General features: G+C 46.0%; 2 protein-coding genes and 1 long non-coding RNA gene across 3 annotated transcripts in view; 2 read left to right on the plus strand and 1 right to left on the minus strand.

Annotated features, from left to right (window-relative positions):
* LOC6594119 overlaps positions 1-12,397 on the plus strand; it is a 47,435-nt gene extending 35,038 nt beyond the window's left edge. Inside the window, exons 9-12 of the mRNA XM_026995212.1 lie at positions 186-375; positions 5,455-5,606; positions 6,287-6,402; positions 6,462-12,397. Coding sequence (XP_026851013.1) covers positions 186-375; positions 5,455-5,606; positions 6,287-6,402; positions 6,462-8,575 — 2,572 coding nt within the window. The 3' untranslated portion in view covers positions 8,576-12,397. The remainder of the gene's footprint in view (positions 1-185; positions 376-5,454; positions 5,607-6,286; positions 6,403-6,461) is intronic.
* Positions 12,398-17,743: 5,346 nt separating this feature from the next.
* On the plus strand, positions 17,744-19,227 carry LOC6594120 (solute carrier family 25 member 40). Its single transcript, XM_002019506.2, has one exon. The coding sequence runs from the start codon at positions 17,746-17,748 to the stop codon at positions 19,066-19,068; it is 1,323 nt and encodes a 440-aa protein (XP_002019542.2). The 5' UTR covers positions 17,744-17,745; the 3' UTR covers positions 19,069-19,227.
* A 6,674-nt stretch (positions 19,228-25,901) lies between these two features.
* On the minus strand, positions 25,902-26,353 carry LOC113567427. Its single transcript, XR_003409437.1, has 2 exons — positions 26,236-26,353; positions 25,902-26,168 (listed from the first exon to the last, which is right to left on the minus strand). It is a non-coding gene; the product is annotated as an uncharacterized LOC113567427 (long non-coding RNA).
* Between the last annotated feature and the right edge of the window lie 140 nt (positions 26,354-26,493).

Genomic DNA, 26,493 nt, shown 5'->3' on the forward strand with positions numbered 1-26,493 from the left:
ACGTTCCACGAGTAAACACAAATACACTCGAAACACACACTGCTTGAACACTCGAAGCACTCAAACGGATGCGGACACGAGAGCCAGGAGCCATCCAATGTTAACAATGCACATTACGCATACGCCACGTACACCATAGCTATGATGCTCCACTTGTTTCATACCTCTCTCTCGCTCTCTTGCAGATACCAGGACATGTACAACAATCCGATTAAGGCCACTAATTTGGAGCATCGTGATGTGGTGCTGGACATACTGTCCGATGCCCGTGTCGTTGGGCCTCTACTGCAGACGGGTATGTTCCATGCGGATGTCAATCGGCGCAATTATATGTACGTATTTGGCCATAACAGCGCAACGGGACCGTACGCCAACGTAAGTATTAGCCGAAACGACTACCACTACTGTATATTCCAAAAGGCTCGACCAAATGGCCGATTCCAATTACGCACTCCATAGAACTTTTAATTTAAACACTCGTCGGCGGTCACGCGGACCCCGCCAGCACCCCGTGTCTCTCCAGTGAATCGTTTTCCCTTTCGCTGTGTAAAATAAACCCAGCATGTGGTTGGGGCATCTAATGAGTTTTCATGATGTACTCCTCGCTCTCTCTGTCGCTCTCAATAATGGACAATAATGCTGGAAAAGTTTTAGGCGGAACTCGGGGCCGTTTTGGGCTACGGAGGAGTCCCTCATTGGCTTGTTATGTTTTGTTCTTCTTTTTTTTGTTTTTGGCCAAAAACAATTCACAAGTTTTCAAGCAGCGAAAGGCCGCGAATGATCGTAATAAAGACAATGAACCCTCGCAGGGGTAACAAAAATCCTAGGCAAAAAGGACGAGGGGTTTTAGATACCCTAGAAAAGATACCTTAGATGCATTGAAGATGATCTTGGGGGGTTTCAACGGAGATACCCTTTCCTTTTGTGGCAGAAAGATAGCTTTAAGATTGTAGGCATTGTTTTGCCCTAAAAAGGAGATCCTTTCCCATTCTTTTCTCTTTAGAACCATATATACCCCCTCCGTTGTTAGGGTGCCAGAAAAAAACAACATCTACATCGAAGTTGTCCTTTTGCCTCTTTTGTCTAACCAGACGGCATGGAATCCCTCTTGACTTAGGGTTCATTTGTGTCCGACGACGGGTCACTCTCTTCACCCAACAGAGAGTGGGCGGTGGGGAGGGGGAGGCAGGGTTATTTGTGTCCGACTCTCGTAGTTCGGTTGGCTTGGCTTTTGCCAGAGTTTTATGGCTCTGTCATGCTTATGGATTTGTTACTGATTGCCTGGCCAAGATAGCTTTGTGCTGCCATGAAGCCACTGTCCTCTCACTGCCCCCTCGTTGTCCTGTGTGTCCTCTACCCTATAGATAAATGGGCATATTGATTTGTCGTTAAGATGATTAAATTGATAAGCAAATTAGGGAGCACAGCACAGCAGAGTACAGCAATTGTTAGGGATGGTTTATGTTTCCTCCTTTGAGGGCTCGAAGGGTCCTTCAAGCTTCGTCTATGCCTCAGACACTGACATAATGAATTTGAAAAAACAACTCCTAGCCGAATCGTCAAAAACAAAGGCGACACTCCACTATATTGTATAGCAGAGAAAAAAGTTATTATTTTGTATTATATATATTTTGCTGGCAACTTTTTGGCTAAGCGAATTTTTATGGCCATAGTTTTGCGGCAGCAGTGCGGTGGGCGGTGAGGGGGCGGGGGGGAGGCCATAAAACAAAACTGCAACTGAAACTGCAAATAGATGAACAGCTCGGGGTCCTGCAGTCGCATCCGGGCGAATGTCCTTTTAAATGCGACAACAGCTTGCGCATAAGCGGGGTGCAACAACTTTTTAATAGCCCCGCAATTAAAGCATCGCCAGGATACATGTATATGTGCCACAGTGGGCCGCATAAGTCCTCTGATAAATTGCTGGGCTGCCATTGAAACGAAAGTAGCCAAATAAGAGGCAGGGACATGTTTATGCCACAGGCTGCTGGCTGATATACGAGCAGCTTCCCCGGCTTGGCTCGCATTAGTTGCAGATAAATTGCGAGAAATAAAATTCACTTAAATATTTCATGCTGCCGCCGCCAGCTCGCTCATGGGCGAAACATGAAAGGAAGGATGTCAGGGATAAGCGGAGTGCCGGCGTGCCTACAAATTATCGGCCTGTCCTGTCGCCAACGCAACCGAGTGGCAGCCGGCAGCCGGCAGGCGGTCCACCAAGAAACCGGCAAAACAAACAGTCAGACAAGTTAAGACTCAGGCGAATACACACACGCTCTCCAATCGACTTTGTACTACAATGCTGAAAGGCATTTGATATACCCTGAACAGAGAGGGTAGCCAGCATTCTACGTAGGCTTTGGCAACAGGCAGAGAAGGAGAGGAAAACGTATCCAAAACTGCACGATTTCCTGTCATGCACAAGCAGTGTGCTTTGTTGTTGGATTCTGGGGACCGAAACAGACCGCCTCGGTGGATTACCTAGAAATCTCTTCTATCTGCAGTGCCTCCCAAGGGCATCCAACGCTTCGGTATCCCCAAAAGTCTTACTGTTTTTCTACCACTCCAAGAGTATATCCGAAAACATTTTTTTTGTGCAACTTCTTTCGTCTGAATGCGAATGAATTTGTGCATAAACTGCGCTTCTGTGGCTCGAGCGGAATGCTTCAAGTGGCAGGCCACTCACTGGCTTCCCCAGAATGGACCACGCCCCTCCGCCCCACCGACTGCAGCCCGACCATATATCTTGTTGAGTCCTGAGCCGCGGGCATATTGTGAAACTTTTTGGCACATGTCTTGCATGTCTTGCAGTTGAGATGCTCAGACCTCAAACTCAGACCCAGATACGGATACACGGATACAAAACGTTCTAGCCCTGAAAAATGCTCCAAGGAGACTACTTATTTACTTGGGGGGGGGCTTGTCTGCCCCTCTCTCCGAGGAGCTGTTATTGTGGGCTTCTGGCAATTGTTAAAAATAGCGAAAAGTATTCCAAGAAAAGATATTAATCCCCTTAAAAAAAGGGGGGATTTTCAGCTGTAATGCGATTTGCAGGAAGGATAACTTAATTGAATTTAATCCCAGAGACAAAAACACACACAGAGAAAATGTAGAAAAATAAACAAACGACACACAGAGAGAGAGAGAGAGAGAGAGAGAAAGAGAGAGGTCTCTGCTCCTCTGCAGATTAAGATTTCCTTTCGATGTTGCCATTTTTCCTTTTTTTTTCTGTTTTTAATATCCCCAAAAACCCTCGCAAGAGGCATAAACCCAACGAGCCGAAAACTTTTCCACAAAACAAGTTCCAATTTATTTCATCATTTAGCCATGGAAGATGGAAGGCCATCGTTCGGCTTTTTTGAGGACAGTTTAATAAGTTTTCCATATTAAATTCAACAATTTCACCGAAAAACCCCGTAGACAAACGTCATTATCATCGCATTCTAAACGCGGTCAGCATCCCAAGAATTCCGCCACAGACCCACAAACAAACAAAAAAAAGGCCAAAAAAAGGAGGAAAAAACTTGAAGTATGTCCCGTCTGGTGGGTTTTTCTTTACTTTTTTTTGGGGAAAGTTCTTCTGGTTTTTTTTTTTGTGTGTGTGGGGCGGCACCCACTCGTGCTTTTTGATAAGAATGCGAAATGGCTGTTTGAGGAAGGAAAAGAAATTTATGAAAATAAAATAAATATAAACCAAAACTAAAGTTTTATAGAGGAGAAAAAAAAATAGGATGGAGTTTCTGGCACACAAAATATCCCTTTAAGTGGCTCAGCCTTTAGCAGAAGGGTATTTCTACCCAATTAAAGACCACCTGCGATGGGGGTTTGTATCCTATTGCTAATTCCATAGAATTACACAGAGATGGGAGTAAATTATGTGGGGGTGCCACACCTCGGCACATTCCAGGCCCTTACCTCCCTCTCTGGGAGCCAATATTTTTGGAAATTTTACACGCTGCGAGTGCCGTTAACTCCATTAGGTTTATTACGACAAATGGCGCCAAGTCAAATTGTTGCTTCCGCCCCGTGCCCCAATGCCTTGGGGCAGGCGCAACATAAATTACAAAAGTTACGCATTAATTTCAAAATTGAATTTCCGCCTCCGTTCCCGGTATCTTTTTTCCCAATGAATTTCCTGCAACTTTAATATAAAAATCAACCACCCCCCGCCCCCCAGAAATTTAGGAGATTGGGTAATTTCGGACAGGATGTGCGCCAACGCGTTTTGGGTCATTGGAAAGAATAAATATTTAAATAATATAATATCTGTGGGAAATTTATGAATATTCCGTAATTATTCATTTACAAATTCAATTGAAAATTACCATTAAATTAAAGCGGAAATACAATTTTGTTCAGGGTAGGAAAATTATTTATGGAAAATCCATTGATTTATTTGCTAAAACTAAATATTAACACAGTCTTTTGGCCGGCACTCAAATTGATTGATATGAAAATATGGCAGGCTTTTCTCGCGCCGTTTTCCACCGCAAAAATAAGCATATGCAAAATGCTGGGGGCGGGGGAAATCAATGGGAAAAACTTAAAAAAGCTTCACTTTGATGCTATCGGGGGCTGAAAGGTTATTGAACCGCATATTCCATCAAACGTCGGAATGCTCGCTTTTCGCTCAATAAAAATCCGCAGCGTAAGCCTTGTGTCGTGTAAAGCCAATATTGAATGGCGTCGTTTTGCTCACACAATTGCCACACAGAAATGAAAATGAAAATCAAAATCAAAAGCGAAAATTCATCATTCATAAATGCCATAAAAGGACAGGCAGGACGGGCAGTCCGAAAGGACACTTCTCAGACAGACGGCTAGCGAAATGCTTTGTGACTTTGTTACATTTTTCATGGAGCAACAATAAAAAGCTGGGCTTTATTACCTACTTACACACAGACAGCCAGAGCCAGAGCCAGTCTCTTCTGCCTTTGGCCTTGTCTGTGTTCGCTTGGCCAAATATTTATGCATTCCGTCTAAGAAGATTGATGCCCGGGTGCCACAAAAAAACCGAAAAGAGAAAAGAACCTTTCGCACTGATCGGAAGGGTAGCGAGAAGGAAGCCATTTGCACCGATTTTTGGTTTACTTTCAAGAGTCCATGGGCTTTGGCAAGAGGTTTGTAGAAGGAGAACCCCAATCCGCGATAGAATTTCCCTGTTTTGGGTGGCAGTTCCAGCCATAATCCTTTCTGCCTTGCCTTTCACTCCTTCACTCCTTCGATCTTCTTGAAATGCTGCCTTGCTTCCCTTAATCACTCCGTAACTATAATAAATGGGTTTCCCTTTCATCGATGGATTACTAATTGCCGCTACCTTAACACCAACTTTCAACAGCTTAGAGCTGGAGGAGGAGGAGGAGTAGGAGTAGGATGAGGAGGAGAGTATTCCCGCAGCAGCTTGATTTACTGATGATTCTGTAATACATATAAACGAGTATTTTTCACTTACAGCTACCGCATAGCATTATGGGCGAGGAATTGGCGTTTATCTTTGGCGCGCCTTTGGCTCCCGCAGGTCCTTTTCCCAGCCATAACTATACGATGCAGGAAAAGCTGCTTTCCGAGGCGGTAATGGCATATTGGACGAACTTCGTAAAGACCGGGTGAGTACTGGACTTTGAGTTAAAAGTGCATTTCGAGGAGAAAGTTGGGCGAAGTCTGCGGGATGTGGGAGAGGGGAGAGGGGGGAGGAACATCAACACGAGAAGAGTCACAGTCCTGCATGCAAATGCGGACTGCGGGTCTACGGATTCGGATTCGGATGCGGATGCGGACACGGATGCAATGTGGGATATTCATGAGTTTTTGGAATGGCTTTGGCTTTTCGTTGTGGCGCCGTGTGGCACGTTTTGCAATCTGCAACGCTTGGACAGTGAAATGAATAGAATTTTTACTGCCGCTTTTATTATTATTCCCGCAGTGAAAACATCGGCTCTGTGAGGCGCTGCCGGGGGGGGGATAGTAGGTGCATGCAAATATTATTAGTGGAAGTGGCTCTGGGGGGGGGGATCGGAGGAATAGAGGAAATAAAACCCAGAACTGGAAATCACAGCCAGGATCGTTAGCCAGGACATTTTCCCGCCAAAGCCAGAGGCAATCACATCTCAGAGGCCCGGCCCCATAACCATGTCGTTTAAATGGCGAAAATGATTGTTCGGATTATGCCCATAAAATGGAATTGTTTCGGATAATGGGGGAGCATGGGGGAGCCTCATTAGTGGGAGCCTCTCTCTCTCTCTCTCTGGCTATAATTGGAAATTGACAAACATCCGAATTTTTCCAGCAATCCAAAGGCGCCCTGGAAGGGCATCTTCTTGAATTCGCACGCCCTCGAATGGGACCGCTATGACCTCGACTGGCCGGAGTTTAATAAGCGAGCACAGGCCTATCTCAATATTGGTGAGTTCTTATTCCAAGAGCAATCCCTTACGTATATTTTATGTCCATTTGCCATGCAGGAATCCCACCAACAGTGGGCTACAAGTACCGACAGATCTACATGAATTTCTGGAACAAAGAGCTGCCCGATGAACTCAATCAAATTGCGGCCTTGCAGGAGCAGCTGCATCCCGGCAGTGAGGTGATTACGGGTCACATGAGCCAGTACGGGCCGCGGGATAAGGGCGCCGAGGACCCCGTGCGTACACTGAAGCTCCTGCTCCAGGAGCCCAGTCTGGCCAACAGCCCGGACTCGACGGAAACGGCGGCCGAGAACATGTACAATGCCCCGCCCACCTTTGGCCATGTGATGCACAAGCAGCAGCCACAGCAGCCGCAGCGGGAGGAGGACTTGGAGATGACCTCTGCCACGAATCCCATGGAGGAGGACCAGCCGGAGACGGTGGCCAAGTCGGAGACAACGCTGCAGCTGCTGATTGCATTGATAGCCCTGATTATTGCCCTGAATGTGATCATCTATGGCACGTTCCTGATGCGGCAGCGTCGCAAGAGAGCCAAAATGCTGCCGTTTCCGGGCCCAAAACTGAACGGGAATATCCTCAGCTATGACGGCGCCAACGACGACGAGCTGAAGCGCTGCAGCAAGTCGCGGGATGGCGACGATAGCTACGTCATGGACATGGCCCGCAAGTCCAACACTTACGAGGCCATCAAAACGGGCCAGCGGTCGCCCATCAATGGGTATGCGATCCAGCGACAGCTCAGCTGCTCGACGGTGGACACCCACACGAAGGTGTGCGAGTGGATGTCGGGGCAGGAGGTGCCCAAGTCCGGGAGCTTTGCCACGCCCACGGCAACGACACCGACCTCAGTCCTGCCTGATGGCCGGATGATCATTTGCCAGGACATCGAAGTGGCGGACGCGGCTCTTCTGATCCCCCAGCATATGCACGAGCCGCAGCACTACGAAATGCTGCTCCAGCGCCAGCACTCGGCCCTCACCGAGCCCAGCGAGGACATCCTGCAGCAGCAGCTGCAGCACATGCCACTGCATCGGCACACCCACTCGGATCCTGTGGACATGATCCTGGCCGCCGATGAGCAGGTGACAAGCTTCGTTCATGCCGACGACGTGGACATTAATGTGACGAGTCGCGATGAGAATTGCGTGCTGGAAGTGGTGCCCCTCACGGCAGCCCAACAGCTGGAACTGCTCCGGCAACGTAACTACCCCAAGGTGCTGCCCACTGCCCAGGACCTGAGGGACAGCCGCGGTGGAAGCTACAAGCGGAACTCCTTGCCGCCGCAGAACTTCAGTGCCCCCCTGCCGCCGCCTCGCACCATCAGCAGCACTCTGGGGCGGCGGCGACGGGACAGCAGCAACATTACCACATCACCACTGCAGCTGGCCCAGGACCTGGCCGGGGAGGAGGAGCCCGGGGAGCCGCAGATTACCCAGAATACACTAATCTTCGGTCCCATTGTGCCCAAGTCGCCGGCGACCTCGTTAAAGCGACAGAAACGGACGCCCGAGGCGGGAGCGCCGGCAGCGGGAGCGATGACAGCACTAAGCGGATCCTTCCAATCCTTTGAGTCGGTGCCGCCGGCTCATGAGACCACACCGCCGCAGGGCGGGGAGCGTACCGAATGCATTTACTCGATTGAGGCGAGTCCCGGGACGTGTCCAGGGAACGATGGGACGAGCTGGTCGGCGCCCAATGGCGATTTGTATGCACAGCCGATGAAATCTCCCTCCAGGACATCGCTCATACCGCGCCTCACCCAACAGCAGCCGACGCCGACGCCGACGCCACATCATCATCATCAGGGAGCTGCTGAAGGAGAAGAGACAGCAGCAGTGCCTGGAGGAGCATCATCAATGGCCACCACCGTCTCACCGACCCGCATACCTCAATTGCTGCAGCGTCAGGCTTCCGGCAAGGATTTGCGAATAGCAAACACCGCAAGTCCCCTGGCAAGCCAGGGACAACAACAGCAACAACAGCGCACGGACTCCACAATATCATCAGGTTCGTCGGCTTCGGCGGCATCATCCACAGAATCGTCCACATCCTCATCCTCATCCTCCACGAACACGGTTCGCACCGAACTGCAGCAGCACCAGCACCAGCACCAGCACCAGCCTGGCAAAAGTATTACGACCAATATATAGAAAAACCCCAACACCCAGGAGGAGCAGGGACCAGCCAGCAGCCAGTAGCCAAGAAGTTCCTCAATTTAACGCCAGAGAGAGAGGGAAAGAGTGAGAGACAGAGTTAGAAAGGATGGAGGTCCCGCTGTGGTCGCATTGCGGCGGACGAGCAGGAGCAGCAGCTCCGACAGCTGCCTGCCAAATGGCTGCCCCATCCCCTTCCCCATCCGCATCCCCATCTCCACTGGGGTCCACGCACACAGGCCAGGCTGTCGGAATTTTATAGAGCTTGCGTAAATTTAATAATACATTTTGGTATAAAGTTTATCTTTGACTTGGCTGCGGCGGCATCGGCGGTTAGCAGCTTCGACTGCAGTTTGTGTGCCTGAAAGGAAAGTTTTCTACCATCGTAAATTAGTTGCGAGAATTGCGAGTATTTTGCAGCAAAAGGTTGCAGCAGCGGCAGCAGCATATCGAAATAAGCAGAGAAAGTCTCATCAAATCAAAGGAACTTTTGAGTGATGTCATGGAAGTAGCATCTAAATGGAAAATATATCTTTGATAGATGGCAAATAGATTGGTTTATGGAACTTAGAAATAAGAAGAAACTAATAACAAAATATGCATAAATATATTCCCATAATGTAGCCATAATTTAGTCGTAAGAATCACAGTCATTATTCTGATGTAAACCAAAGAAAGGAATCCATGAAATTGTACAGAATGGAGCCACCCAGCAAGTATTATAAGTTAAATGTTCGTTCTATGAAATCAAATTAGGTTTCTTGCCATAAGATAACACACACACACACACACACAGAAGACACTCATCGATGAAGGCAATTTGCATATGGCTGATTTTTGCATTTGTTTCCCCTGACAACCGACAGAAGCAGAAATTGCCAATAACAATGCCTGCATTTTGCCACTTTCCACTCCACACCATGCCACGCCACGCCACACCATGCCATGCCACACACAAAAGTTGTGTCAACTATTGTTGCCGGCAATTTACCAAACAAAAGCTACTTACGAAGGAAATACCCTCCCAGAGGCAGCTCCGATTTTGAGCACAGGAAGGCTGTGATTGATCAGAAGTGCATATTTTCTCGGCTCCAACTCCACTCAATAACGAATGTATCTCGAAAGTGTATCTTTAGCTTCTGCTTTCGGGTCTAGACATTCGTTCTCTGCCTTCCTTTTATGTGTGGCTGTCTTTAGTCCGCCAATGCTCTCTCAGGAGCAGAGCCAGGGCAATTTCGTGGTGCCTGCCAACTTAATTTGCCACAAAATTTCAACGGCAGCCACTATTGGAGCACGCCTTGGAGCTTGGGAGCTCTGTGTGTCTCGGAGTCCTGGAGTCGCATCAAAATCAGTTGAAATGTCAACATTTCTGTAGCTGCACATATTTCAAATATTTGGCATTTCCCGCATAGTTGTTAACTCTTTCTCCACTTGGCTGTTTCTGTTTCTGTTTCTGACTCTCCCCATCGCCCTCAAAGTTGTCGCCGACCGCAGAATAGTTGGGAGTTTTGTTGCTTCTAAGCTTAAGGCCATATCCTGCAGGATTTACTGCCTCTGGCGTTCGTTGCCATAGACGAAAGTTTTGTGGACCCCCGGCTTTTATGCCTTATTCCCTTTGTGGCACATTACAGTTTTTTTTTTGGTTTGGTTTTTGCCCAGAGATTGAGTTATTGTGTCGTTTCGCTTTGGGGTCCTTTATGCAAATTGTTGTATCTTGAAGTTTTTCGCTGTTTGTTTTTGTTGCTGCTGATTCCATAACATTTTTATTCTCCCTTTACGCAGGTTGTGGCACAGCACAAAACATCGAATGGCAAAGTTTGTCGCGAACTAAAATTGAAAATTCTACTGCCCTCCAAGAAATGTTTCCCCAGAGATAGAGCGAGAGAGAGAGCGAAACCGGGGGCGCCACAAAAGTCGTAATTAAATTGTTTGCCCCATTGGATTGTTTTTACGCTTTCATTTTGGCTCTCTCGTGGTCCTTTTTGCCCGACTATTTGCTTGGTCACTAATTTTGTTAAGGCATGAGAGGGGACGGGCGATGCCAACTAATTGAGCAGCACAAGAGCCGAAAAGTACTCCAATCAGGGTTATTTGATCGGAATGTCGAGGACATAAATTAATATAATGGCCTCGATATGAATGGGATACCCACTGCAAGAGTGTCGGCATATTTTTGCACTTCAAAGGCGAAGTCTTATATGAGATTTCCATAGCCCAGCCCCCCATAGCGACCACCCCTCCCGCCCGCTGGCTGCCTGTCTGTCCATCACAGAGTGTTTTCCCACTCAAGTCGGGCCCGGCTGTTTGTAATTTTCCTCAATTGGAAAATGCCTTTGGGGCGTTTCACTCTTTCCTCAAGTTCTTCTTCGCTCTCCGCTCTTCTTTCACTTCTCTTTTCTTCCCTGCCATGTACTCGCATCGTTTGGTGTATTTTCTTTTGTGGAAGCAGGCATTCCGTGCAGTCTGCTGAAAAGTGTATGAAATAGTCCTTAAATTGAATAAACCCAGAGATAACTTTTGTGGCAAGTTATCAAGTGCTAAATGGAAGTTTGTTAGCTTGATATGCCCTGTAATGGAATTCCCCACTTTGATATAAATGAAAATTCTGGGAAAAAGCAAAGCTAGAGCAAAAGACAACAAATCTGTTTGATTGCAGGACAATCCACGAGGACATGGCTAATTCCGAGACCTTAATCACTTCACCGCAGGGCCAAAACACTTGTACACCATTAAATATGTAGTTTTCGAATCAATTTGCCAGATTCCACTGGACTGAATAATTCATAAACTAGCAAAAACCGAAACTATACTACATACCGCACAAGCCAAATTGTTTGGACCCAACAAATCAAAAGCCACAGCCGGAGCCAGAGCCAGAGGAAAGCCAAACAAAAATCGAGAAAACTAAACTCTTGGAGTACGAGGAAATTCCCAAAAGCAGCTCCCCAGCACCGTCTGCTGCTCCGAACATTTTCGTAAATTTGCTGACAACCACAAATTAGAGTAACTCAAGAGTATATTAAAGTCAAATATGCAGAGGGCTGGAACTGCCGTAACCCGAATGTAAGAGACAAGTACAGTACAGTACAGAACGCCTCGCCTCGCCTCCATGGAGTAGGAAACTTTCAGGGGACTGAGACTGAGACTGAGACTGGCAACAATTCATGCATTAATACATAACGTTCTGGTCTCTGATTTGATTTACTGTTTGGGGACTTTTGTTGGTCAAAATAGGGCAAGGCACAAGCAAAATGAAAACTTATGACAGGAAAACCCAATAGGCAAACACCAAAAAAGCGAAAAAACAAACAAATAAACCATCTTTAAACCATAATTTAAATTGGATAATTTTTGTAAATATTAAAACTTTTCTATAATTAAAGCAAATTAACAACGACAGGCATATGCTACGATATGGGCAACCGATACACGTTTTATTTTTTCGTTCATTGTTAATTAAGCAGCTTAAGTGCATCAGCACTAATTAATGTACTTAATAATTAGTATTATACGTTTATGTGTAAATTTTCCGCACCGCAATGAGCATGAAACGAACGGGTTCACTGGGTCTTCAATGGCCTTTAACAACAAACAACAAACAATAAACAATAAACTGGATAAACATTCCACACAACCAAACAGATGAGCAAACAAATATGTAAATTATGCCTTGCTATTTTTAGACCCTTGACGTTTGTTTGACTTTTTAATGAAAATTTTAATAATTTAATGGGTGCCAAATGGGAAAAAACAATGGAATGGACACACAGCAAAGTGTAAATAATTTATAATCCAAACAATTATTGTAGCCATGTAACATTTCACAAATAAAAAGGATAACTTTTCAACAACAAAAATGCGGAGAAGGGGGAATATGTTGGCGGTCAAGGGTTTCAGTTAACTCTTTGACTATTTGGCTGGGTCTCGGCTGCCCCGCTGGGAAATGTTTATTAATTACAGTTGGGATTACTTTTAATGAGTTGTGGACCGCACCAAAAAATTCCTGGTGTCCAATTTGATTTCGTGCAATAATTTTCATAAATACATGTTGCAATATTCCGCACAAAAACCGAAAAATGCTTAATTAATTGTATTTTGGGAGACTAGACACGATACAAAAACCAGTGGAAGACCAACAAATGTCACGAGGGACATCAACGGCATAAACGGATTTGTTTGGTTGATAATTTTCCTGCCTGCTGGCGAGATTTAAATGTAATTTTGCGGTAGAGCCCCGTAGGGCGGTGCACGGGCCGGCGTTAAATGCAAATTATTCGCATCGAAACCTCAATGAATATAAATTCGCAAATGAACAGCAATCGCACCTCGGAATATTGGACAATGGTTCGAGTAATAAAATAAATATTTAATTAAATATATTTCTGTGTTTTGTGTCCTTTTTCTGAATATTTTTACAGTATTATTTTGCTGCACTGTTTATTTGTTTGTTTTTGCGGCTGAGAGTTCAATGAGCCATTAAATGTTAACGATCTCAAAGCCGTAAAATAATATGCACAACATTTATTCAAGGTGGAGTCTGTCCTGCATGCAAATTATGCATAAAATTCTGTCTTGCTTTTAGTTCCATTTCTGATCAAACAGTCGAAAGTGAAAGTGTGTGAAAGTTGTCTGAGGCAAAACAAATCTTGTATGTTAATAATTTTCAATTTTAAGACCATTTTCTAAGCAAAATTCGAGCAGAAAATGCTCTCCATTTGATTTAAATGGCAAACAATTTTGTTGCATATTTTTCACCATTTTCCATCGGTTTGTTGCTGCAGTAACACATTGCCTGGGAGTTGGACATGTAAACAAGCATCCCATTTGCATTTACATTTTTCATAGTTTCTGTTCTTTTATTAAATTTATAAATTTTGTTCTGCTCCACAGGGCAGATCCCTCCCGCTCTGGTCCTCGTCCTGGTCCTCGTCCTCGGCACGAACACGCTTCTCGCAGACCCTCCTCACACGTATGAGATTTATGGCAAAGCGCATTTTATTTATATATATTTTATGACTTTTGTTGTTTTCATACTCTTTCTCTGGCTTTCTGCCCGTAAACATTTCCATCATAAATATTTTTCCCCGTTTTGCTGGGCGCCCAAGAAAACCGAAAGGAAAACTACAATTACTAGGCATGGGCATGGGCATGGGCGTGGGGAGGGGGAGGCGGTGGGGGCTGAAGGGAAAAGGAGCGAGAAAAGATCCTCTAAAAGTAAATAAAAGTGTGGAAAAGCGCAGGAAACTTTGTAGAACGTGACCTGCACGAGAAGCAGTCAGGCGTTGCCATTGAGCTTTGCCCAGGAACCATACTCTCCCACGACCCCCACCCACTCTTTGAGTAGCAATTAACGCCCATGATATTGCCGTTCGGTTGCATGTGCCATGTGGCATGTGGAACGCCGTGTGCTGGGGCGGGTGTTAATGCGGCAAGTCACTCGAATTGGCAGTCGACTGGATTTTTATTGTAGAATACTTTCCAGGGCCTTTCCGCTGTTCCGTCGTTCCTTAACGTTTAATTTGCTTATTACCAAGTTTTCGCACAGACAATGTGCCGTCGCCATCGCCGTCGCCATCGCCATCGCCAACGCTGCTCCACTTTCATTCAAGTTTGTTGCAATTTGCAATTTGGGTCGTTGTCTGCCCCACGCCGGTCTGAAGCCAGTCAGTCCCCAGCCTGCCGCCACACATTTGTCGCTAATTTGGCGAGAAAAGTCAGCAGCCTTCCGCCTTTGAACGCGGGCTCCGTCGGAAAGGAGCTCCCCCCCTCCCCCCATAGTAATTGTTTGGCACCAATTGTTTTAAATGCTCGACGAGCGTTCCACAAATTGTTTCCCAGGCGTCACCAGACCGCCGCACAGGGTGGAGGGGGCTGTGGGGCTGAGTGCACTCTACACTCTCCGAGTGTCAACAATATTCGATCGGAATCGAGTTATGAAAGTTTAATTGAAGCAACCGCAAACCAAACACACACAGATACTATTTGAGTTTACTTTTGTAATATTTTCTTTAATTTGCAAATATTTATTTTAAGTTCTTGTGCACTCTCCACCCACAACTTGTGTCGTGTTGCACAGTGTTGCCTCTCCGGTGGCACGCAGCAAGAAATTGCAAATGTTTTTATTATAAACAAAGAGACTGCGCTCGTGTGTGGGGCGTTGGGTGAACTTTTGCCGTTTTCAAGTCGAAATCGATGCGCATCAATATTCAATATGTGGCTTTTACTCGCGCCCCGCCTCAAATGGTGGAAAGAAGTGCTAAAAGGGGGCAGCCACTGGCACAAGGAGTGGCAGTCGTCCCATCAATGGAAGCAGGAACATCGGTGGAGGAAGAGGTGCAGGCAGCAAACCCAATCATGCAACGCAACCAACGCCATCTGATGTTTGCTTTACGTAATGGAATTGTGCGGTGAATGCCGCGTGCCACATTTTCGCCTTGTCTTGCCACGCCCTGCGCCCTGCTGCCACACGCTCTTTGTGACTTTCCCCGTATGTCTGTGTCTGTGTCTGTGGCTGTGTCTGTGCCTGTTTCTGTGAGTTTTCTTTGGGATCCCACGCCATATGGCTGTGTGTGTCGAATCCCTACCCAACGACCAAGGACTGTGCCTTTCAATTGCTTTCCACCGCCGCTTTCTCCTTTACTTTCCATTTTGCGTGGGCAATTGTCAACATTCTTTGGGCGTTGCAATTTACTTTCGATATTAATTAAATAAAAATATGCACATGAGTTGGGAAATTAATGGAAACTGCATTGACATAAGCTGATTATAATTTGAGCAGCTGCTTCTGCAGAGACAGAGACAGAGACAGCTCCAATGAGCTGGAGCCCTGAGCGAATGCCTCTCTCTAATTTCCATTTAGAAACCATTTCACTGCAAAGTCGATTAATAGCAGAAATTTCCAATTACCCAAGCCTTATAATCAGAAATTGAATTGTGTTCGAGACGGTTTGTCAGTTCGTTTTTATCGAATCACTCTCGAAGGATACTCTGCCTCATTCTCCGGCTCGCTCTCTCTGTTGCGCAACAAAGGAAAACACGTGCTCGTATTAGCAACCAGCTAAGTGCTGTTATTCTACAGTTTTACACCACAATTACCAGCTCCCACACACACACACACACCCACACACCCACAGGCACACGAACACCCACTGGGAACGTGTCAAAATCGACACCAGCACATGCTCCATGCTCCTGCGACCCCGATAAGCCATCGTACCTCGTAACTCGTCCTGCACCGTCGGATCACACCCGCCCTACGTGCCTCCAGGACCCCTTCGCTACGTGTCGAATTCCAAATAGCAGCGCCAGTCATAACTGTAAGACAATGTCTGCATGTGATGTGATGACGGGAACGTTGTCACGCAGTCGGGCTCTGTTGCGGGTGCGGGTGCGGGTACGGGTACGGGTACGGGGGCTCTAAGGCTCTACGGAATGAGATTCCGGCTAAATCTAAGGAAGTGGGCGGAGGTGGACGTGAAGGTGATGCAAAGCAGCACTAGTTAGTATGTCATGTGCATGTTGTCATGGCATATTTCGTTCAAGACTTACCTTCAGTTTTGCAAGCGCACACAGTTTTAGGGGGACCTTTTTAGTATACCCTTTCAGGGGGCTATTATAGGTGTTTCGACAGAAGTTCTCAAGGCAATAAAGGAAAAGATTTCGATCTTTAAGTAGCCAAATCTATAGGCAACCCACTTGGAGGGGTAACGCCATCGTTATGATCTGAAATCAATCCCTTTATATTCCTCACACAATTTCAATTGAATTACACCATCTATACAATCCAGGGTACCGCCAGGGTATCTTTGTTTTCGGCTCCTTCAAGGAGATACTTTTCTCTCATGTTTTTTCGTGATGGCCTTGCAGGAAACTTCTGCCTGCCATCGTCGTCGTCAGACTACGTCGTAATCATATCAGCTCTACATTCTGGCAGCCACTCTGCCTTCGCCCTCCTGCCTCCTCCCTCCGCCCGGCAAGTGTTTTCTCGTGTTTAGCAGAAGCGCTACAACGTGTCCTGGCCTTGGTATGAAGCAGATCCACTCTCGTTGTTTTGCTTGTACCTCACTTGGCCTTGTCTGGAGGCTGTGTGCGAAAAAAAGGATTATGAAAACAACTTAACATGCAGAAACATGGAGCCCAAAAAGAAAACCAAAATTGAATTTCAAATAATCCTCAATCTGCCTCAGAGCTAATCGGTGTGAATCAAGCGTCTTAGCCACGACCAATTAGTGCAAGAAATCTGAACAAGGCAAAGGGTTTGCCAACCAACCAACCAACCATCCAACCATCAATTCATCCATTTATCTATCAATCCGAATGTGGAGAGTTTTTTCCCTCCATGTTGCAGCATTTCTTTGCGTGTTAATAAAGTGACGACAGATTGTGGAACATGTGTCAGTCAGACCGATATACAGATACACAGTTGCAGATACGAGTACAGACACCATTTTGTTGTCAATTATTTTTCCGCCAGCAGTCAACATGTTTTGAATGTAGTCTGCTGCCACCCACATAAACCAGAAACGACCGAGCGACCGAGCGACCGAACAGGAACCCCCCTCTTGTGTCAAAGCACTCAACCTTTGACACACTTGCAGTTGTGTGTGTCGCCCAGGATGACTTCGAACTCCTCTGAGAGGAGAATCTCCCTGTTGCCGCTGCCACTGTTGCCATAATGAACACAACTGGCGCCAACAGCGCCATCAGCACAGAGCGAGAGTACTGCATGTTAATTGCCAAAAATAAAATAAAGCCAGAAGCGACAACAATTCCGGAACGGAATGGAATGGAATGGAATGGATGCGTCGCTTCCTCTTTTTTTTCCTTCACTTTGGCACAAAAGTATTTTAATTGCTTCGAGCAGTCGGTGGCGGTTTGGGAGGTTCCACTTTCTCTTCAGCTAACGACGGAATGTGTTCGTATTGTATAAATAAATGGGGGAATTTCCTACAAAAGGAATTTATAATCAAACACAACGCAGGGAAATTAGTGAGAAATAAGAAAGTGCCTTGATTATAGAGTTGCCACCGATGCAGCAGTGTTGGTTAGCACTTGAACGCAGAGTTGTCATCCATGACATTTTCGTTTCCCTTCAAACATCCAATGACATGTCGAAGTCAAACCGAAGCTCTTTCTAGTCTTGACGAGCAACAGAGTCGACGTCTGTCATGTCGAAAGAAGAAAAAGGAGCAGGCAGTCCAGAGGCGCCTACCCTTGATTCGGAGATCAATCTGGGCCGTGGACCACGAGCCACTAAGCCCAGATGGAAGTCCGGCGGCAGCAATGACAGGGATGGCGGCAGTAGTGGTAGCGGCGGACAGACTGACACGGGATCCCCCAAAGAGAAGATCAAGTGGAAGGCCGACGAGAAGCCCAAGAAGGAGCTGAACGATCCACGCTTTCGCATCCGACCGCTGCAGCAGGTGGTCTCCGCCTGCACGGGGGCCATGATTACGGCCCTCTTCATGACGCCCCTGGACGTGATCAAGACGCGCATGCAGACGCAGCAGTCGCCCTCGAGCAAGTGTTTCTTCTACTGCAACGGCCTGATGGATCACCTCTTGCCCTACCACCCCAATGGGCCCCAGCAGCCGCCGAAGCCGCTGTTCACCAATTCCCTGGACGCCCTGTTCAAGATCAGTCGGAATGAGGGACCTAGTGCATTGTGGTCGGGCCTGGGACCCACTCTGGTGTCCGCCCTGCCATCCACCATCATCTACTTTGTGGCCTACGAGCAGTTCAAGGCAAGGTACACCCATATCTATGAGCAGTACTTCAAGGAGAAAGCCGGCGTAGTGGAAACAATGTCCTCGATCAATTCGGGAGATCTTCCATTACCTGTGGTGGTGCCCATGCTTTCTGGCGTGACGGCTCGGATCTGTGCCGTGACTGTTGTCAGTCCCATCGAGCTGGTGCGCACCAAGATGCAGGCCCAGCCCATGACCTATGCCCAGATGATGGGCTTCGTGAGGAACGTGCTTGCCCTGCAGGGAATCTGGGGGCTGTGGCGCGGACTTCCGCCCACAATTCTCAGAGATGTGCCCTTCTCGGGGATCTACTGGCCCATCTACGAGCACACGAAGCGGACTTTCGGCAGCAGCACTCAGCCCTCCTTCGGACTGAGCTTCGTCTCTGGGGTGCTGGCGGGATCGGTGGCTGCGCTGGTCACCACGCCCTTCGATGTGGTGAAGACCCACGAGCAGATCGAGTTTGGGGAGCGCGTGATCTTCACGGACTCCCCGACGAAGGATGTGCACAAGCGATCCACCTTCAGCTGGCTGATGGCCATCTACCGCTCGCAGGGATTGCCCGGACTCTTTGCCGGCTACGGGCCCAGGCTGTTCAAGGTGGCCCCCGCCTGTGCCATCATGATATCCACCTTCGAGTACAGCAAGTCCTACTTCTTCTACTACAATGTGCGGCAGCACAACGAGACGCTGCTGCTGAACAACCCCAATGCCACGCTGGTGGAGGAGGACGACATCGAGTAGGAGTCGTCTCCATGGGAGACGCCATCCCTGTGGCAGTGGGTCGCCCTTTGTAAATAAACGGCGCATATTTTATGTAAACCCAATGCCAATGCCAACGCCAATACCAATATCGAGGCGGAATTCAATATCCCAATTAAGTTGCGTGGCGTTTTCCGTGTTACGTCAATCAGTCGCTGGGGCGGGGGGGAATCAATTTGCATTTTCACAGCCTAAAGACTCCAGAATCCAGGATCCTTTGGCCTGTTGCTTTCTGCTGCTGCCTGCTGGCTGCTGCCGTTGACTTTTAATGGAATATTCATTCATTTGCATTAACTGCAATTTAAGCGAGTGCCAAGCAAATTAAATGAAATTCCCAAAGAACGAGACGGCGAAGAGAAACAAAGTTGTGGGCGGTACGACGAATCCCTAGAAAATTGAAAACTCTTTCCACACATCCGGCGGGGGGGGCGCCGCCTTCAAATGCATTTTCCACTTGAAGTTTTTCCCTTAGCTATAATCGAATCGTGAAACACTTTCTGTGCGAGGCATACAATCGTTTGCCCGGTCACGTTTCGCCACAGTTTTCCTTCCCGCTTTTCCATTTTACCGCCCTGCAAATGCAATTCGTGCCGCTCCGGAGTGCTGGCCCCGAGTGACCGAAAATAGTCGTATGTTTCTGGGATTGAGTGGAAAGTACTGTATATAAATCACAATCGAGAAATAGTATCAAAACTAAACAGCAGTAATTAAGGAGTATTTTTGTCGGCCCCTGGGGGCCTAGCCCCCAGCCCCAGTAAAACTTAATTGCATTTCAGTAGCAGGTCTCGCTGCCCCTCCGAAAGCAATTTCCCAAATAATTCGCCTACAAAAACTGTCCAACCCGAATATTTCATAGAATTTTTTCATTATGCTCTTTTGTTTTTATTAAAGAACAAACACAGCGAGACACAGAGAGAGAGAGAGAGAGGGGGAGCACAAAGCATACCCAAGCACAAAATACCAAAACAGGCTGTACAGAAGAAGAAAAAATAAAAAGAAAAGAGAAGGAAAATATATATTTTGTTATTTCCTGCTTTTCTTTTCTGTTGCTCAACCGAACCAAAAAAGATGAGCCATTTCCCCGGCCAGTGATGAGTGCGGTCCACGCTGGACAGTGATTCTCCCAGAGATTGAAAGGGCAACAGAGGTACTGCCATATCATTTATATTGAATATTTGTTCAGCATTTTCTATAGAGAACTATCAATGAAAGGGCGGCTCTTTTGTGGCTGTGCACTCACTCCAATTGAAATCAGTGATGCCCAAGGAACAGATCTCCCTTCTCCCTGCCGTAATTCATCATATTCTCATTTCCGATTCAGAGCAGTTGATTCCCAGAATCATTTGACATTCATTCCTAGGCGCAAATGAACTTTTAATGGCTTCCCATTATGCAATTCACAAAAGCATACTAATTACGTAAAGAGTACATTTTCCTTCTCAACGAAAATCACATTATTATTATTAAAAAATACTTTACCATCCGCCTGGATCCACCACAAGCCATGGATGGTGGAGGGGCAGCATTTAATGTTTAACATTTTATTTCCCCCTTTTTTCCCCCCCTTATTGGTGTTCTTGTTGTCTGCAGCTCAACGAAAATTGCCAATAAAGAGAATTAAAATATGCTTTCATAAAAATAATTGAAATTAAATTTAAGCGAATATCTCATTTGTGTTTCTCCCGGTGCGTGGATGTGTGGGTGTGTAGGGGAATTTTTCACTTAACCATAAAAGGACCTCTCAGCAGTCCTTTTCTCATCGTTTTTCCTTCTCTTGGCTTCCAGTTACTTTACGCCATTGTTGGAGTTGTAGTTGTAGTTGTGGCTGTGTTCCTGGTGTCGGTTAAGGGGGCGTGGCACTTGTCTATATATTTTCTGCAGGCTGTTGCTTGCTGCTGCTTCGTCCTGTATTTTTGTTGTTGTCGGCATCAAAAATATTTTCCCTGCCAGAAACAAGACGAAAAAAAGTGTAGTAAAAACAAGGCAGAAAAAAAGCTGTTGATAGGAAGAGTCCGTCCATTCTCTCGTCTGGCTGTCCTTCAGCTGTCCCTGGGCCATCCTTCAACATTGGGCCCGTTGTCAGTCGAGAGCCGAGGACCAGGAACAGACCCAGAGCCAGCAGCTGAGTTCCATTGCCTACTTTTTTTGCCTTTTCCTTCCCTCGCGCTGTATTGTATTTGCATTTAATTGTGGCATTAAAAATACACGAGAATACAACCGAATACTCGCATAGCAGCAGGGCCGGGCGGGTCGGGATCTTTATTTATGGCCGATGGTCCTATCTCATGCTGGCCATGTTTTTTATACGCCTCAGCCACTGGACATTGTGTGGGCGTGGCCCTGCGAATGGATATCCAATTTATACACGAGCTGTGCGGTGCGGTGCGGTGGGGGCGGGGAGGGGAGCGCAATGAAAATGATTTAAGATTGGATTATTGGGTGACAAAGTGTGAAGATATTGAGACACTGACACGCTCTGAGTCCCTGCCCGATTGACAACTAATGAACTGTTAATTGACTAATCAAATCAAGTCGCCTAAGCAGCTGGAAATAGATAGTCCTTAGTCCTTGGAATCCTTGGCTCTGGCTTTAAGACACAACCCGGGGTATCCATTTTTATCTTGACCAACGCGCAGCAGCAGTTTCCCCTTTGGCGTCAACTGCATTGGCATTCGCCTTGAAGTTTCCGCAACTATTTGCTTAATTGTTTAATTTTATGCGCGGAGTTTGGCTCTGGCTGAAACTTTATTAAATCGCGTAATTGTATGACTTTCCATAGGAGGGTGGGGTGGGGGTGGGGTTCAGCCGGAAAGCCTTCCAGCCTTCAGTTAGTTAACGTTTTGCAGGAAATTTATATTTATATTTCTATTTCAGTTTCTCCTTCGCCTTCGCCTTTTCGTTTTTTTCTTTTCTCTTGCGTCTTGGCCAAACATCCGTTTTGGCCAGGGTCTGGGTTTTCTCGAGGGCTTCTAATTGTTGGCACTTCCAGTGCATGAAAAAGGAAACAATTTCCACGCGCCTCGCCGCCCGTCTGACCTTCAGCCCCCTCAACCTCTTGCGAGTGTTTAATTAATTTCTAGAAAAGAGCCAAATAAATGGCAGACGGTGCCCCTTTTCCTTTTCCGTGCCCCTCTCCGCAAGTCAAAACTCTGCAGAGTAGAAAAATGAAATAATGGTGGAGCGTCTATTTAAAAATGAGGCTGAATTTTTCACACTTCATGGCCATGCATCACAGGAATCCATCCCATTCCGGAGATTTTAACGAGACGGAGCAGGAGGTGGGGTGCTACCAGCATCTTTAAAGGTCGAAAAACATTCTATTTTTTTAATTAGCGAACCCTTTGCTTGCAGGGTGTCGGGGAGGGGTGTCAGAGTGTTTGCACTGTACCTGGAGCGCGCAGGATTTTTAATTAAAAATACAGGAAAATTGACAGGATGAAAAAATAATGTTTACCTTGTTGGCCAGGCCGTTGCCGCTGCGTCAATCCCTTCGACGGGGATTTCTTCTTGCCACTTGATTATTCAGATTTCACATGCTGAAAACGGTTAATTGTAATTTTCCTCTGACCGCGCTTTTCCAAAAATCTAATTGCGGTTAATTTGGCTCTTTATAAATGCCGGCCTTTTTCCCCGTTTACTCCTTTTCTTCTCTCTCTCTGTCTCTCTGGAAAGACCACAAGTTATGAGAGATTTTTTCTTGGGTTTTTTTTCCTAGCAATTTTCCCTTTTTTCGTGTTGTTTTCCTTTCCTTTGGCCGACTAAATTATTTAAGCGATAATGGGGCGTAAAAGTCATAACTTTTGGGGGTTGCCTTGAAGTTTTCCCGACCAGCAACCAGGAACCGGGGGTCTGGCACTGTCAAGTGCATTAAACATGAGCCAAGAGCTCTCTGTATTGTTCATTTCAGGGCCAGAGTTAATTTGCTTAGCCATTTGTTCTAGAACAGAACAGAACGGGACGGAACGGAGCAGAATGCTTTCCCCATTTCAATTGTAATTTATGGTAATCGCTGTCTTAATAACAAACCAATTAGAAACTTTGCCATAATTTAATCAGATTTTCGTATTTGCTAAAGGTTTCCTCCAGAAAACTTGTCCTTCTATCTCTCGAGTGTTTTCCTAGAGAGAAGGAAAAACTTAACGATCTTTCCCTTTTATTTTTTTTACATCTTATATTTTTTTTGTTGCTGCTTGTCTTACTTTACGCTACGTCTGCTTCGTTTATGAATAATTCATGAGGTAACTTTATAAAAATAACGCACAAATGGCACTAAAACAACCTGGAAGGCTGAAGGGCCTGGGCCGACCTTTGAGCAGAATTTTAAATGCCCTGAAAGCGTGTTAGGTGCGAGTGGAATGAATTGAATTGTAATGGCAAGTCATCTATATATATTAGTGAAAACTCAGCTGGTAACCGGCAACATTCCCTTTCTAGTACATGACAAAAATGGTTATGATGAGTGGCTGAACTAATGTGCCATGTCCTTCCCTTTCCTCTTCAGGTAATACTATTACTACTAGAAAATTTCTAGCAAAATACTTCGTCTCTCTCCCCCTCTTCAACCTGGGAGGATGATGTTTAACATTTTGTAGATGCGAGTGTGTCTAGCAACGAAAAATATCGTTTATTATGAACAGAGAAATGTGTATGTTTTGCCAAGACAAAGACTGTATTGTACTGCCGGCGGGCGTATGTGAGGGCAGGTCAGGGGAAAGCAAATCTGAAAGCAGCTTAAAGCTTTAAATAATGTAATAAATTATTAAATTTATTTAAGAGAGAGAGAGAAAGAAAAAAAATTGGCAGAAATGGTCGCTGGCAATCGTTTAAGTGCAATTTGCATATTCAACAGATTTTTCAACAGAAACCTAGCAAGAGTCCTGGCATATCACATCATCATAGCATATCAGGATCAGAGCAGAGTGTGTTTCGGGGGCACAGCAAACTTTTGAGTTTCACCTTTTTGTTTTCTGTTGTTGCGGGGCTCATCAAAACTTTGCTGCGGTTTGGCAGTGCCTGTTGTTCAATTTGCATAACAGACGCGGGATGGGGGGGTGGGGAGAGAATTGTTAAATTTTTATTTTGATAGCACCTCATATGCAAATGAGTCCGACAGGATGTGGCAGTGGAATGTACTTCCTTTTTGAGCAAGTTGCTTCATTATGACAGGGAATGCAGAAATTAATCAAATTAAGATCAGAGATCAGAGGATGCTGATGAATATTCAGGACTCCCATTTGAATAATGCATACAATTTGGCAACAATCTAATTGTGGTAATTGAATAATAAATCTATCAAACGATTTCCCATTTTGTGGCAGCTCTGGATTCGATGCTTTTCGTGGAATCAAAAGCAGCAGAAGCCCGCCCTAATTAGATGAAATTGTATAATCTGCCAAAAGATGCGGTAAGCTGCTTATATAATTAACGATAATATCCATTCAGCATCGCTCAAAGTCGGTGCATAATTATGTAAGCGGCTTTTGAAAAATATGTCATTGTCGTAAGGAAAATACGTCAGTAAGCTGATATTAATTTCTCTTGCGCATTTTAATTGTAACTTTCCTTCCGCACACACACACACACACACACATACGCTACACGGTACATGCCACACGCCAAACGCCATACGCGGGAGGAGTCCCACTCCAGTTCTAGCTGCCGCTTTTCGTTCTGTGTTTTGTGGCTTAATTTCATATCGTTTACCTTGACAACAGGGCACGGGCACGGGTACATCACCGCGAACAACACACACAGAGAGCAGATGGAAGGTGACTGGGAGACAGCCTGATGACGCTGATGGGCAATGACAGGGAACGGCGACACCGCCATGGACATGGCTCTGGCAATGGCAGGCAATGGCAAGCGACTGCTGACAGTCAGCTTTCGCCGTGCCACGGAGGCGGACGGACCCCACGATGTACTGACATGAACAGGCAATGGAGAGCATCAGAGACAGGGACAGACACTGAGCGAGAGGGGGGAGAGAGAGTTCTGGCATCAGGGCCGGGGCCGGAGTCAGTCCGGAAATATGTCTGTCTTATGAAATATATGTTGAGCAGTGTAAAGCGTGTCAGCACTAGGAAGCTTATTGTCGTTTATTTATGAACATATTTTGCTACCTAGCTTTAGATACATTCTGCTCTATAAATAATACATTTCAACGGAATCAAGTTAAAAACAAAATTACAGTTCCGAATGCCGGCGAGACTCTTTCCTAGGGCAAAGTTTGTCAACAGCTAGTACCCTATAATCTTTTTGCAGCCCTTGTAATTTAGTTTGCACTGTTTTTTTAACCAAGTGTTGAAGCTGGAGCTCGGGACTACGACTAATGACTTGGAATTTGTTGCCCGCCAGCCAAATGAGCATGTGTGTGCCATGCTCTGGCCTGCCCTGCCCAGCCCTGTCTCTCTGGCAGATGTTGTCGCTTCTGTTTGCCATTAACGCCTCGCACAGGCCAAAAAATAGAGAAAACTGCAACTTAAGTGCAACAGAAGCGTAAAAATCATTAAGCTCCAGCTGGTGCTGCTGCTGCTGCCCCCGCAGACTGGCACAGACCGACACCGAGAGACTCCCAAAGAGACAAGCTCCCTGACAGAGACAGAGAAAGAGACAGAGAAAGGGATAGGGCGAAGCGAACAGAGGACTCTCTTCCAGCTGTATCCTTTTTGCATGCCGTCCAACATGACGTATGAGTTATGCAGATAAATTTCATGCCACATCACTCATACGACCCAGCAGCTTTAATTACATCAAGCGCACACGAAGCACAATTTAATGCGAATATTTTGTAGTTTCATAATAAAAGTCAAAGGCGGTTGGCAGAACTAGTACATATTTATTTATATACTATGGTACATACATATGTTCTTGAAACATAGAATTAAAGAAAGATCTGCCAATGATGATCTGAAACGATGATTAATCGCCTTTTTTAAACCTTTTGGGTATAATCTTTGATACGGCATTGCGTATCGAGCTCCATACTTTTCCAAACCAATCTTTGATGGGCGTGTCACTAGGAGGATCTTTTGTTAATTTCAAAAGTTCTATCACCATTTCCTGCAGCTCGTGATGTCGGCAGTCTGAAAGGATTAACGGGGACTATCGGTTGAAATTGCTACAAAAAAAGGGTCATTCATGTTCACTTACTGCTTGGAGATTCGGCTGTACACTTGGACTTATATTCATATCTGATATCTTGCTTTTCGAGGGAAGAGTCATCGTCCTCGTTTGCGGAAACTATTCCCAAAAGAATGCAAGTAACGAATAATACAAAGATAAATGGTCTCCTCATTTTGAAGTCTCTGGTGGAACTAAACCAAGAAATTGAAGTAAAATAAACCATTAGTCAAGTCAATTGGCAACAATTGTTTTTTTCTGCTAGTGCGAATCAAAAGACCTCATTAT

The sequence above is a fragment of the Drosophila persimilis genome, unplaced genomic scaffold (assembly GCF_003286085.1).
Source record: "Drosophila persimilis strain 14011-0111.01,24,50 unplaced genomic scaffold, DperRS2 tig00000000-arrow-pilon, whole genome shotgun sequence".
NCBI lineage: Eukaryota > Metazoa > Arthropoda > Insecta > Diptera > Drosophilidae > Drosophila > Drosophila persimilis.

Bases quoted from the DNA above. Each gene is read 5' to 3' on its own strand.
- LOC6594120 (XM_002019506.2), top strand. From the start codon at position 17,746: ATGTCGAAAGAAGAAAAAGGAGCAGGCAGTCCAGAGGCGCCTACCCTT.